The sequence below is a fragment of the Diadema setosum genome, chromosome 20, assembly GCF_964275005.1.
Source record: "Diadema setosum chromosome 20, eeDiaSeto1, whole genome shotgun sequence".
Classification (NCBI taxonomy): domain Eukaryota; kingdom Metazoa; phylum Echinodermata; class Echinoidea; order Diadematoida; family Diadematidae; genus Diadema; species Diadema setosum.
Genome location: NC_092704.1, coordinates 34,275,043 through 34,290,502, shown reverse-complemented (window position 1 = coordinate 34,290,502; position 15,460 = coordinate 34,275,043). Strand labels below are relative to the sequence as shown.

The following is a 15,460-nucleotide window of genomic DNA, read 5'->3' as shown; positions in this document are numbered from 1 at the left end:
TCCATTCATGGAGCTTCCACTTTCTGTTGGATTTCAACTTTAAAGGTCCAGTTTACCTTTGGGAGCAGTGATTTCAAAAATGTGCAAGATATCACATTTGCTGCATATGTGTAGGTCTGTTGTATCACAAAACATCCTACCATATAAAATTTTTGCAATAAAGCCTAAAATATGGGGAGATATCAGCATGCTTTTCCATAAACCATAACTGTATACGGTTTAGTCTGGAAGCATTCTTATTATAACTATTGTTCACATTTTGTGTACTTAACAATACTTAACATCGATTATACGGATTCAAATTTTTACAGTGGTTGTTCTATCCCTAACTCACATTTTAGATCTATTTTAAAGCACTAATGTTGGGTTTTTGTTTCATCTGCAAATGGTAAATTATGCCTTTAACTTGTTGTGAAGTGATGGGATTTGGTGACATAGTAAGGCATCTTTCATCTCAACCTCCATCTTCCTTTCTTGCAGCCTGGTCCATCTGATCTCATAATCAGTCTGTCAAACTTTTGAAATGTCTCTTTTCATGTCCCTCTGTGTTCACTGTCAGTGCTCCATATCTTCCTCTTCATCGGATGATGCTTCACTATCAACCTCGATTCCATCCTCTCCTTCCTCCTCCTCCTCCTCTTCCTCTTCTCTTGCCTTCTTCTCCATCCAGTCTTCCTCGTCACCCTCTCCCGGTCCTAACAACGTCAGGAGTTCATCGATGTGCTGCAGAACTTCTTCATCGTCGCAGCTTAATGCACAGTACAGCTGACAAAAGAAGGATAGATAAAAAGCATTTAATATAAACCAAACTACTCTTAAATGTACCTGTTGTAAGCTTTACAAGACAGGATGAATACAGTTATGGTATTACAACTCCCTTCAAACCCTATCCAAAGGCCATGTAAAGACAGGGCTTGTCAATTATAATCATCAGTGGGAGTGAAGTGGTAGATTGGAAAGGACTGTGGACTCTGAATCAAAATATCTCGGGTTGAAACCTACCAAGCATGCACACTGTTGGACAAGACATGTCACCTACAACATAAACTTTTACCCAGGTGTATAAATGCATAATGTATCAAAACCAGAAATTTCCGTGTGCATAAAACTGTTGAAAATTTTGGGAAACAAGATTCGTGAAAGTGAAGTGCATATGAAAATTTTGTCATCACAGTGCAATGAACGCAGGTAGATGTAGAACATTCATAATTTTTTCATGGTAAGGAATTCAAGAAAATTTCATGCCACAAAATAAGCAGTCAGCTCCAATTGCGAAAGTTTCATGTCACAAATGTTTCTGATTTTTACAGTACCCAGTACTTTGAGTAATAACCATGGCAAATTTTAATGTTGGAAAAGACGTTTGTCAAACAGGCTACATTGCATCAAAAAAGAACACACCATTCTCATAACTAGAGAAGCACTCCGAGAGCCCAGACCTCCGCCAAGCTGCTCATTTTTACCCACTTGTTCTTCCACAGAGATCAGTGATCGATTTCCACCCAGTAAGTTGCCAGTTTTCCCAATACAGAAGCCTTTTGTTGCATCATCAATATCCAGCTGCACGGCGTGCCTCGCCCTGGCAGAAACTAGAGCACGCACTTTAGTGCACGTATGAAAACCTTAAAAAATGCGCAGCTTGCACTCCCAAGTTCATTGACCCTAACTGCCAAAATATCCAAAATCCTTCATAACATCCACAAAAATTCTTGGATCAATACCATAATTTAATCATCTGTTCCTTGTGTCATTTTTCATTCTTTCCTGTAAGTTTCATCCAAATCCGTTCTCAAGTTTTGAGTTATTTTGCACATGGACAAACAAACAAACCAACAAACTAATGCTGAAGAAAACATAACCTCCTCCCTTGGCAGGAGTAATAAATATGAAGTACCTTTTTTGCTTTGTGCAGGTAGTATCTGGCAGGAGGCTTGCATTCTTCCATCTTCCTCTCACACTGGAGGAGTCCCAACATGTACCACACCTGGACCACTTCATCATCTTCCTCCAGTAGGGTGTGTAGAACAGTCTCTGCGATCTACAAAATTGTACATGCAACATACAAGTGTGGGTTAAATTTAGGATTCCCAGAAAGGCAACATGTACACGAATGAATGAATGAATGAATGAATGAATGAAAGAATGAATGAATGAATGAATGAATGAATGAATGAATGAATGAATGAATGAATGAATGAATGAACAAATACATAAATGAATATATATATATGCATGACTGACTGAATGAATGAATGAATGAATATGACGGAGTGACTGAATATGTATGAAAATACAAAATGTATGTATCGCTACATATTAAAGCCAGTTTTCAAAAACTCACTTCAATTTACTGAGAGTTGAAACAAAACAAATTGGATGTACTACTATTTTATATCTGATACAGGTATATCAAATTCAATTCAACTATTCTGCTGCAACAGCTCTACTTACATCAAATGATTCTAGTTCCATCAGGATCTTGGCTGCTCCAACCCTGCTTTCGTATGCCAGAACTGGGCCAGCTTCTTCATCGGTCTCCTCTCCCTGAATCCTGTCTACGTCTGCCTGTTGCCATAGTGATACACTCTTCTCTATCGAGACCTTGGCATTCTGTGTACAGTGAATAAAACATGCCATGTACACAATGACAATATTACCCATTGAGTGATCTACAACAAGAGATTTTACCACTACAGTTAAACTCGCATAAGTCGATCTTCTCGGGACTGAGCAAAACACATCGACTTAGGCGATTTTCGACTTGTGCGTAAGTCGAAAAAAAATCGACTTACAGTTACACCACACGTATTATGTATGATGTACATGTATGTTGTCTACTCTGAAGCCGAGAGCTGGAGCGGTGCCGCAGCCCGGCATAGCCCCGGCTAACTTTGTATGGACAGTGCATTAGTATTGGCACAGGTCCGATTACTTTACACCCTTGTTAAACCTTGGGGAAGTGAATATGAACGACATTTGAGCAGTGATTGATTCCAGTTTACCATACCGTGGCTTGAAATGCGTGTAGAGGTGCAATTCTGATTTACCCGTGCCCGTAACTATCCCCCTACTTTTCGCTTTGAAAACTCGGCAGCTTCATCCATACGTACCACTCCACTGCACAGCGCTGCAAATGCCAAGCTACACTGCAAAGCTCAATACTATACTGTACATGTGAATGAACGCATGTGTACTGTACGAACGCCTTATACTGCGAGTGGATGCAATACACAGCCCAGTCGCTGTACGTACGTACGTAGCGCGACAGCTGACAGGGCTGTACCAGCGGACCTCCAAACACGAAGAGAGTTCAACAATCGCATGCGGTGTGATCGCTTTGAATTTTGATACTTTAGATCATTTTTTTGTCACCTCAAACTCATCTGACAAACAAAATAATAATGAGTAATAAATAATGAATAATAAATGACAGTGATTTATTACACGATAAAATCTTATTCGACTTAGGCACAGTGAATTCAATGGTTTTTCCGTGAAAGTGTTCTTGGAATTTCATCGACTTAGGCGAGTATTCGACTTACAAAATTCGACTTGTGAGTGAATTAATACACGTAAGTCAATGGGGAAAAATCGGGACTTTTTAAAATCATCGACTTACGCGATTATTCGACATATACGACGTCGACTTAGGCGAGTTTAACTGTATATATCCAGCAGATTGAATTTCAAAAATGACATAATCTTTAGCTGCATAAATGTTGTCTCATACACATTTGATCTTATGTTCTCAGCTCCTTAGCCCCATTCAACTAATTAATTGGGCATCTGAATACCATACTGGTATTATATCAGTATTATATATTGCATGGTATGATTTAATGAACTTCAGGGAAAATTATTGATTTTGACTTGTAAGAAAGTACACACAAAAACTGGGTGCAAAAAGATATAAATCTGGTGTAAAAATGGATGGTAATTTGAGAGGCAATCATAACCACAGCCAAGTCATAGTACTATGTTCAGGTTTCATGCCAAAACATGAACTTGATTGGTAGATAATTTATTTAAAAACACACAGTATCAATTTATCCACACACAAAAAAAATATATATATATTTGTATATACATATATCATTATGCAGATCATGTAGGGAGACATTTGCCACAGAAATCTTATCAGTACACATCTGAAAATTTTCAATAACAATAACATTTGCATTTGAAACAGAAATCTGTTTAGCCTGGTCAATTTCTGTACATCCCTCAAATGTATCATGGTGTAAACCCCATGTGTGCCACATTATTCTGAGACACATTCTGTTTTTCAAATCCATGTAACTTTTTAAAATTTTGTTGCCTTTGACATGTAATGAGCAAAGTTGTAGAGATAATGTAAAGCTTTGCTTTGACATAAATTGTATGACAAACATATGATTATTTTTCTTTCAAATGACCAGTTGCTACATTATTGTATAGGGGCATCACTGTTGCACACACAACAGTGACAGAAAGTTAAAATTTACCCCCAAATCCAGTAGGGAACACCACTTGATATTCAATCACCACATAAAATGTGAGCTATATGTGACAGAAATGGAAACAATAGAAATGCTTTCATTGTACTATGGCATTTGGCGATTTATCGATCGGTTTAGGCAGGTTTGTGCGTTTGAGCAGAATATGCAAACTTGACACGCCGTCAACTGAGTTGGGCATGCGAACGTGGCCCATAAATGAGCACTCTTTGAACTGCAACCTGAGCGAGTTTAATCCAGTCACTGATGCACAGCTTCGACATCTCATCATGCTATCTCCACCAAAATCTTGCAGTCTGGACCCTCTCCCAACTTGGCTGCTCAAAGAGTGCCTTGATGAGCTGCTTCCGGTTCTAAAAAATATCATTAACACATCATTGTCATCGGGTATAGTTCCAATACCTTTCAAGACATCTCTTGTTTCCCCTCTGTTGAAGAAACCGAACCTAGATCCCGATGTCCTGAACAATTACCGACCAAATGCCAATCTGCCATTTGTGAGTAAGCTTCTTGAAAGGATTGTGTCTACACAGTTGATGTCTTATGTTGACAGTAATCATCTGCTTCCTACAAACCAGTCAGCATACCGCAACCTCCACTCAACAGAAACTGCCTTGTTGAAAGTGCTCAACGATCTCCTTCTTGCTGTCGACAAGGGCAATGAGGCTGCTCTTCTTCTTCTTGACTATTCGGCTGCGTTTGACACGCTCGACCACACGTTGCTACTACAACGACTTAGTAATGACTATTCCATCACAGGCACTGCCATCCAATGGATCAAGTCATATCTTCAAGATCGCACACAGAGGGTGATAATCAATGGGACCTGGTCACGTCCTAGTCCCATCAGCTGCAGAGTTCCGCAAGGATCCGTTGCCGGCCCCCTTCTTTTTCTCCTCTATACAGGTCCACTCACCAGAATCATCAATTGTCATCATGGAGTCAACTACGCTATGTACGCAGACGACACTCAAATTTACATAACTATGTCACCTGGCGATAGGATTGCTGCTGTTAATTCACTGAGAGAATGTCTCAACGACATCAAAGCCTGGTCCACTGCAAACAGACTCCGTCTGAACGAAGACAAGTCTGAACTCATCCATTTCTCATCACAGTTTAGGAGCACAGTTCCTCTACCAGATCTAACTACTCGGGATGGGGTTATTAAGGTCTCTGACTGTGTTAGAGACCTTGGCTTTACTTTGGACAAACACTTAACTCTTAAACACCATATCACAAACATTTGTAAGTCTGCATCATGGGGTATTTTCAAAATAGGGAAGATCAGACGTCTGCTTGATCAATCATCAGCTGAGCGGCTCGTCCATGCCTTCGTCTCCTCCTATCTGGACTACTGCAACTCCCTCCTTGCCGGCCTCCCTCTTTCTCACATATCCCCTCTCTAACGTATCCAAAATTCAGCCGCTAGATTAGTCTCCCTTAGTAGGAGACATGACCATATATCTCCTGTTCTCCGCTCACTCCATTGGCAACCGGTCCATTCCCGTATTACTTCAAGATCCTTCTTCTGACGTACAAAATCACACGTAATCTTGCACCCATATATCTTCAAAACCTAGTCTCTCTTCGCTCCTCCTCTTCTGCCAGACCCCTTCGTTCATCTTCCTCTCTCCAATTACTTCATGGCCCACGTACAAAAACCCGCTATGGTGACCGAGCCTTCTCTTCCATTGCTCCCACTCTTTGGAATAAACTCCCTCTTTATATTCAGAATGCCTCATCTGTCGAATCATTTAAAATTCTTCTCAAAACTCACCTGTTTAATCAGTTGTAATTTTTTTTTTTCTGGAGGCGCACACAGTTATCAATTATTGTACCATTGCATCACATGTATTTTTCTTTTCTTTTCTTTTCTTTTCTTTTCTTTCTTCTTCTTTTGCTACTGTTAACGCTGATTTTGTTAATGCTATTGTGTTTCTAGTCTATTTGTATGAGTAGCAAAAGTGCCCTTAGAAACGTCAGTATGAAGCGCCATATAAATGCAATTATTATTATTATTATTATTATTATAAAGAGCTAAAGATGGATCAAAGCCAACAAACCTCTTTGTTGTCCTTGCTAAGCCAGAAGCTAGCCATGAGTTGGTGAGCCTCAGGATTATTGGGGTCTTCATTTAGGGCGTGGTCCAGAGCCTCTTTACACTTCTTTTCAGCATCCTCTTCAAAGCTAGAGAAGCATATGATAGACAATTTGACCATCTAAATAATAATCTACATCAATCTACACAAATAATTCCCATTTATTGGAAACTATGAGTCACATTTATTAAAATTGGGGACACTACATGTATATTATAGTCTACAATCAGCCATGCTTTAACACCAGGGAAATAGCCTCTCCAAAACTTTGGGGTTTTTTTTCGGGGGGGGGGGGGGGGGAGGGGGGAGGGTGGGCATTTGCAAATACAGTGCACTCCCGTTATAGCGAACACGGTTATAACGAAATTCCGGTTATAACAAAGTAAAAATTCGGACCACAACATTTTCTGCTCTATGTTTTTTAATTGTTTATTTGTTCGTTTATAACGAAATCTCGATATAACAAAAGAAATTTGCCAGTCCCGAGGACTTTGTTATAATGGGAGTCCACTGTATCAGTGACACTTTTCCATGTGTTTTGATCATTTTAAACAAAATATTCTGTGACATGCAATCAGGTAGGAAATGCTCAGGACATGAGCCTAGAAACCATAATTGTGATAAATAAAGCAGCTAAGAGTCAAAGGTCTACTGCAGTGGCTATCAAACAGTCATGACTGCATTACTTAAAAAAAAAAAAAAAAAAAAAATATATATATATATATATATATATATATAAATGTTTTCCCACTTCCTTACCATGCATCTGTCAGGAAAATCTCTGCAATTGAGCAGTATGCCCTCGATATATCCTGATTGGTCACCGCTGGTGCATGATCCTCATCACTTGAACATGATGCACCGTTCACATCACCCTGTTGATCACACAGAAATCAGATATTAAAGCAATACATACAGTTGTATATGAATGTTTTCAGAATATCGACAATGTATTCCATAGTTGCAAGCATTCTGAAGGATGTTAGTGTTAATACAGAAAGAGAAAAAAAAATCAGGAGTAATTATTTTTTTTCTTGCTCTCATTGCAAATTGTATACAGGAAATTGAAACTCAATAGAAATGTGTATGACAGATACTCCTATGACCATGTGATGGACAGACTGCATATGGGAACTTATCTAGCCTTATTTCACTATGAACTTTGGCAGAAAGAAATTCCTTTTTTTTTTTCTTTTTTCTTTTTAAATGCTACTCCACATTAAACAATGAGCAATACCATTCTTCACTGATTATTTTGACAAGGGAGTGAGGCTACCCGTGGTATTCTCCGAGGCCATAAGATGCAAATCTAGATGATTTCCTGGTGTTCATTGGCTTGTAGTATGGCTGTGAGTTCTTCATGCCTGAATGCCTATCCAATAAAGGGTAGTTTTCATTTTGATTCACTCAAATACTGCAACATTTCCCTGACATCAGAAGACAATTGATTCCTGAATCTAACTGAGCAATGTTGTGTGTAATCATCCCGTCTCCTTTAATAAGAAGCAAAACACTCTGTCCCTCCAAAGAGGACATAATGGAGGATCGATGTGTGAGAGTGTGACAACTCATGCACGTAAAAGATCCTGCTTCATTCATTCATCGCAAAGAGCAGGGTGTTTAACCCAGTGAGGTAGTCTGCCTCACATTCAACTGGACCCAACGGAAGACCAGCTAGAGCTGATGAATACTACCTATTGATTGAAAATGAAACAAACATTTCCAACATACTGTGAGAGTCTACACCATAGCAAGATGCGAGTCAAACCTGTTTCTTGTCACGTTCCCCCACCATGAGTTCCACTCCCTTCTGAAAGAACTGCACCGCCTCCAACCCTTCCTGCAGCTGACCCATGTACATGTACTTGGAGAACCCTTCCTCCGGACTCAGTGTGATTGCACGACCAAAGCAGTATATATCATCACTGTCAAGGAAACGTTTTTTTTTTCTCTCTTTCTCTCCTTTGCTTTGTTCTTCCTGTTGAAGTAAACCCTTGTTATTCTTACCAATGTCTTCCCCCAGATGAATGCCTATCCCATTAATTCCTAGAAATAGAAGATACTCGATACAGCACAAGACCTGTCATACCATATCATCTCTATAATCTGGAAACAAAATCTCATTCCAGTCACATTTCAATCAACTCTGACTCAACACTTAGGCCCAAATTCAAGAAGGTGGTACAAATGAAACCATGGTTTAAACCATGGACAAAAACCATGGAGCGCCATGTGTCGCACAGAATATTTCATTATGAAATTGTGATCATCAACAAATTGACCGTTTAATTAACAAAATCATCATTTCGTGGACGAAATGTTCATTTAGTTACAAAATGTTGTCATCTCGTTACAAAATAATCATTTCATCGATGAAATGACTGATTTCATAATGAAATATTCCGTGCGACACTTGGCGCTCCATGGTTTTTGTCCATGGTTTAAACCATGGTTTCATTTGTACCACCTTCATGAATTCGGGCCAAAGTTTCAAACGGCAACAGACCTGTACATGCTTGAGGTTGCTTCATGAAGAATGATCTACTGAACTGAGGACACATATTGCATCTTCTCATATTATACACGTCACACAAATCAATCCAAAGTTTGCTGCTTACAGTGTTTATCTCTGTTAGAGTGATATGACCTATTTGCAGCAGAATACTATAGATTTGGCCTATGAGCAACTGGCCAAAATTTTTGGTTCATGTCATGTCAAACAGTTCAATACATCACTGAAGTCAAGTTTAACCCGTTGAGGACAGCTTGATTTTGCTACAACATACAGTATATTTCTCATAGACGCTTGCCTGAGTACATTTGGGACTCGTACGTCCTCTACTGGTTAATGTAACACAGTGATGTTACATCAGTGCAAGTTACACGTTTGATGACACTTATGATATCCAAGTTTTCACTGGAAGACATTCAGTAAAGACAACGTAAATATGGCCAAAATATGACAATTACTATAAGACAGACAAGTAGAATTGGCACAAATAAGACAATGTACAGTTCAATAAGTTTCTGAACATGGAGTCAAAAGGGGCCTGAGCTTTCGACCCTAGCAGAATCTTCATCAGTGGCAAAAGGACAAGCATGTAGGGAAGCAATCAGATATGGACTACTCACAACAAGCACAGTCTGAGGAGGGCTAATGACACAGAACAATGAAAATAAAAGGGGCTGGTTAGAAGTCAAAGGCAAGGAGCCAAACAGGTACCAGTATTAGAAGGGGGATTAACCCTAACTTACCTGGGCTATTTAGCAAGCTTGAATTCCTGGGGGGGGGGGCCATTATGGCCCCCCCTTCAGATCTCGGCCGTTGATCGCGCGATCGCCGCAAAATTTTGCATGAACATAAAGCCGGATGTAATCTACAAGACTGTTAAGTTCAATTTTCAAAAAATTTGCAGTTTTTATTTTAAATTAATTAATTATGCAAATATATGCAAAAAAACTCATTTTCGTCTATAATTGGCTTATAAAAGCTTATGGAATGCTGATTTTTGTTTTAAATTTTCCTAGTGACATTCCGAACATTTGTACGTAAAAAGAAAATCAGTATCAAAATTAATTTCCTATGTTTTCTATTGTTTTATCATTTTTTAATGTATTTCTTTGTTTTTTCGAACTTTTGTTTTTGTTGTTTTTTTCAGCAGAATTTGTCATACACATCTTTAGAAGCATAGCTATACTAAAATACATTTATTTCAGCCATTAAAATTAAAAATATGAATCTTTATATGAATTAATTGAAAAAACACAATTTGTATTGACTTTGTACACAAAATCACGTTTTTGAGCAATTTTGGGGTGGACGAACATTTTTTGAAGGGGCGTGGCTTCGGAACGGTATGCCCGGTCGCGACAAATTTGGTCTCAAAAGTTGCGCGAGACTTGAAAGTAAAAAGTCAGTCAGCGGCGCGGTCAAAAAATTTTGCGCGGCGGAATGGTCGCGGAATTTGTCGAGGGGGGGGCCATTATGGCCCCCCCCCAGGTAAGTTAGGGTTAAAGCAAAGGGGTGAACAGACAAAAGGCAGAGGTGGGCCAGTGATGAGCCCAAGGATCATTGGGGGGTAACCTGTGATGGGCAAAGATGAATAGGGAGGCAACATCAAACAAGACAAGGAACAACAGAGGATAAAAATAGGAAAAGAGTAAAATAGCAACAGCAGCAACAGCATGAGTGAAGAAGGGGGGGGGGCTGGACAAATTTCGGAATAGATTAAAAATCTGTATGAATAAATATCTGCACAGACATATGGATTAATTTACATGAATATGAAAATACCACATTAGATTTTTTTTTTTGTTTTTTGTTTTTTGATTATCATTGTTAGCTATTTCATCTTTCTCCTCCCAATGATGTCCAACGTCTTACTTGATTCTCACTCTATTCTTCCTGACCACTCTCTCTGTTCCCTTTTCTAACATCTCTACTAGTGCAACTTCCAGCCCATTACTGTCCCCCATTCTTCACTTTTTACCCTCCTTACAACCCCCATACGTTGCTTCCCTCCTCAATTCTCCTCTTTCTAGGCTCTTCTTCTGCCAAGCAACGGTCCAGATAAGGTCTACATACACATGGTGTTACCACAAACCTTTCTCCCTTATGATTATCATGTGCACCAAAATACTCATACATAATGTTGCTTTGAGAGAGTTAATTAATATGTGACTGAATGCTCATGAATACAACTTGTGTCTAGAGCACTCATCATCTATGTGATTGAATGCTGTTTTATGAATGGTACATGCCGAGTGGAAACTCTCTCAGAATGGTCAGTGGTGTAAGCAAAAGGATATTTTCATGGCTCCTTCCCCATCACCCAGTTCTGCCAGGAGATTCCCAGACATCTCCAAGGCTCCGACGTGATCTGGATTCAACTGGAGCGCCCTCTGACAGAACCTCTGAGCCATCTCATACTCATAGGTATCTAAATAGTCACTTGCCTGGGTGATGATTAAAAAGCAAAGGGGAGAAGTTATTCACCTTGTTCAAGACAAATTATTTGAACAATTAGTGAATGGAAACAGAATAATGCGAGAATGCTGATGCATCTGGGTAGGTAAAGGATTTACAAAACTAGCAAAAAAATTCCCAAGCGAGGAAAACAAAAGTTTGTATTGTGACCAGCGACAACTCTAAATCATTTACAAATGAAGGAATGAACTGGAAAATAAGTTGTGAAATACCTTTCCTTTTGAGTAAAGCTATTCTTCCTTTTTTTTTCTTTACTTGTGTCATAATATCAAGGAAAAACACAAACAAGAACAATAAAGATAGATTTCTCTAGTCACAGTGACTTATTGTGAAACCATGAAACTTAAAGGGATCTTATAGTTTTGATTGAGACCTAATTTCACATTTCTAACATTTTTGGTGAGAAAATGAGAAACCTCTTATGAAAAAAAATGAAAGAGCATGTAATTCCATGAGGAATTCAATGTTTATTTGATGAAAATTGGTTTTGAAATGGCTGAGATATCCAAAACAGAGCGATTCCGATAAAGTGTGGGACCCACACTTTATTACGATTGCTTTGTTTTACTTTATTTTTTGATATTTCAGTCATTCCAAACCTGATTTTCATCAAATAAACTTTGAATTCCTCCTAAAATGGTATGCTCTGTATTATTTCATAAGTGTTATCTTGGTATCTCGCAAAAAGTTAAAAGCCCAATTCTGATCTCCACCAATACTGTACCATCCCTTTAAGCAAATTTTGCCAGGAGCCAAGTTTCGTGAAAGGACACTGCACAAGAAACATTTCGTGTACACACTGCAATAAATGCCTGAAGCACTTTGCGAAAGTTTCATGCTGCAAATGTTTCTGGTTTTACGTTAGTTCTTTTTATTAAATAGTTTGGTCAGTATGAACAATGCAAGCAATTAGATTTCTAACAATTAGTATTATTTACCTTTTCAAGTAATTGCTCTATACTAAATTTGCCTTTTGTTTTCTTGACAGCTTTTCTAACTTGTCTCCTTTCCTCCAAAAGATCCTGGACTTCCTGTCGTGTCAATGGAGTACCATCAGCTGTGTGCAGTGAAGAAGAGAGAGAAAAAAATGCTATGTTGAATATAAGTTAATCATATTAGTCATTATGTCAAATCGTCAACAAATCATATAGCAATGGCATTACTGGGCAAAATATTGTGTAAAACATTCACACAAAATAAAATCTGTTTACTTATATGACTTCCCAAAAGCGGTTGTTGAACACACTCCAATTTTTAATTCTAAAGTTTTTCACCACAGACTGAAGCTATTTGCATATGGATAACTATGATATGTAACAGCATAATAGCATGGAGATACTCCATGAAATTAGAAAGGTAAATTGAATTAATACAGTTCAAAGGTCTATGAAAATTACTAAAACTGCAAAGAACCCATGAACAACCAAACTAGCTAGAGAGAGATAGACCTGGAAACTTGACTGCAGAAGACACTGCATTTTTCTACTAGATCCGCTAATAAAGGTAGTATTGACAGTCATGGGCCGTACATGAAGGAAACCAAAATTCTGAGTAAGATCATGATGAGAAGAAGTACTTGCATAGATATGCTGAATAAGGAATGCATGAGGTAACCTAGATACAGAGCTAGATGAAAAAAAAAACCCACACCAAGGTTATAACTCCCGTACCAAAATTTGACTCCGTGCGAAAGCATAGGTTTCTACATGTAGCCAGCGATCAAAGTTTGGATGGCATTATGGTTGAATTATGGGTGGCTTGCTTTACTGTACTCATGGGTAAAAGGTAAGTGGTGAAGCAGCTTTAACGCACAAGTGTCAAAAAAAAAAGAACAACATCTCTATGCCATATTTAAGCAACACTCTTTCTGTTTTGGCCACCTTTCATTGCAATCATTATTCAGAGCACAGCAGTGAGCCACAGCATACAAAGCACCACAAAGCAGTGCACAAAGAAAACACTGAGCACAGTGAATTTAAGGTCACTTAATTGAGTGGAGATGTCTGTCTATTAAGACAACTGCAAAATGTTATAAAGTTTACTGTAGATTCTGGAGTCTAGTAATTGAAGTATTCCCAAGACTGTGTAGCCATAGCCACCAGATGTTTCCTACATGTAATTGCACATGCACACAAATCAACATCTTGTTTGTATTTATTGTGTGGAGCCACAGAATATCTTATGGACATCTTCTCTATCTGTGATACAGAGATTTAAGGTAAAGCAAGCCACCCGGGCACCCATGATTCAACCACAACACTGTCCAAAATTTGACTGCCTGCTACATGTAGAAACCGATGTATACGCTTTTGCGCAAGGTTGAACCTTGGTGCAGGTGTCAATACTTCTCCTCCAGACTCCAAAAGAGACAACATTGATAATGCCAACTGGATTCCGTGGCGACAAAGTCGCCGTTTGGGCAAAGGCCTTTGCCGAAGGAATCCTTTGCAGGACAAAACCACCTTAAACTATACTAGTTTTCGACGTTGAGGGGGTTAATATCGTGAATAGCGAAATAGTACGGGCAGAGGGTCTGGAAGCCAGACTAAAGTTGGCCGCGCATTTGGCCCAGTTTGTGTTTACACCAAAGATAGTAGAGATAAGATACGAAGGCGCGCGATAACAATGGACACAAAATGGCTACCCTACATGACGATACAAAAGAGAGCTAAGTACAAACTCAGTACACCTAGGAACATCATTCATTTCCAAAGGTAATGGTGTTTTTATTATCTTAAAAAGATTTAAAAATTATAGTCATAGCTTTTTTTCGATTAAGGGGATTATTTTGAAGAACAAGATTTTAGAGTAATAAGGATTATTTCGTGGAGGTAAAAATTTGGCAACAACATGATCTCACAATCAAAAACGCTTGATAAACAACAACATCTGCAAAGACAGCGCGTCTCAGGCAAAGACACACATCACCTGAGACGCGCTGTCCCCGAAGCCGCTGCTGTTGTTTATCAAGCGTCAAGGCAGCGCGTCTCAGGTGACGTGCGTAATATGCTTGAAGACCGTGCGCTGTCCATTTGTTTTGTACAGGATTAGCGCGCACTTTCGTGTCTTATTAGTTAAGCGTCTTTTTGGTTTACACCAAGAACTCGGCCGAGCTCGAGACCACCTCCACTTCCAGAGCATGGCCAAATGAGCGGCCAATTTTGGCCTCGCATTTGGCCTTTTGCGCGCTTACACTGAAATGAAGGAGGGCTCGGCCGCGGCCGAGCCTCGCACTGTAAACGGGGTCTTTGTGTGTAAAATTGATGATGTAACAGTTAGACTTGGTAATTTATTTACGGTGTTAAGTACAACTCGTCCTATCCAGCACAAATGTCTGTACGTCGGACTGTTACAAAAAGTACCACATGTGAACTTCCACAGCAGGACATGAGTACCTTGTACGTTTCTAAAGTTCATGCTTACCGTGTTTATGGACATTTTTTCCATGTCCACGCTTGGCCCTTCTCTTTTTCTGTCCTCTAGAACCTCCCATACTAAAAACAAACGAAGATACTTTCTTCTTCTCCAGTACCGTACTCTCAGTTCCAGTCACTTAGATTCGCACACGTAGATTCTATGTGTAGTGTAGATCGATCTTTAATTTGACTGCACATGCATGCGATGTTGCGCAATGACGTGTACTTGATGCTGTATAACCCGTTAATTTCGCAAGAGTTTAATTTTCGCGAATGACTGTTGGACCGCGAATTCAACAACACGCAAAAATGTCACCATGCGCTAGGCTAATAGTGTACTTACAATAGCCTCGGTGTCACTTCGCTAAAGCAACATCTCGCGAAAATGTCTGCAACCTGCTCATTCGCGAAAATATCTCTACGCGAAAACAACAGCTTACACAGTACACAGAGGAGGGG

At 39.2% G+C, this 15,460-nt stretch overlaps 1 protein-coding gene across 1 annotated transcript; it reads right to left on the bottom strand.

Annotated features, from left to right (window-relative positions):
• Positions 1-555: 555 nt before the first annotated feature.
• Positions 556-15,134, bottom strand: LOC140243887 (uncharacterized). Its single transcript, XM_072323557.1, has 9 exons — positions 15,009-15,134; positions 12,524-12,642; positions 11,408-11,554; positions 8,367-8,510; positions 7,358-7,473; positions 6,563-6,686; positions 2,452-2,610; positions 1,895-2,038; positions 556-765 (listed from the first exon to the last, which is right to left on the bottom strand). Exons 1-9 carry the CDS (start codon positions 15,076-15,078, stop codon positions 556-558), a joined length of 1,233 nt encoding a protein of 410 aa, XP_072179658.1. The 5' UTR covers positions 15,079-15,134.
• Positions 15,135-15,460: the final 326 nt, after the last annotated feature.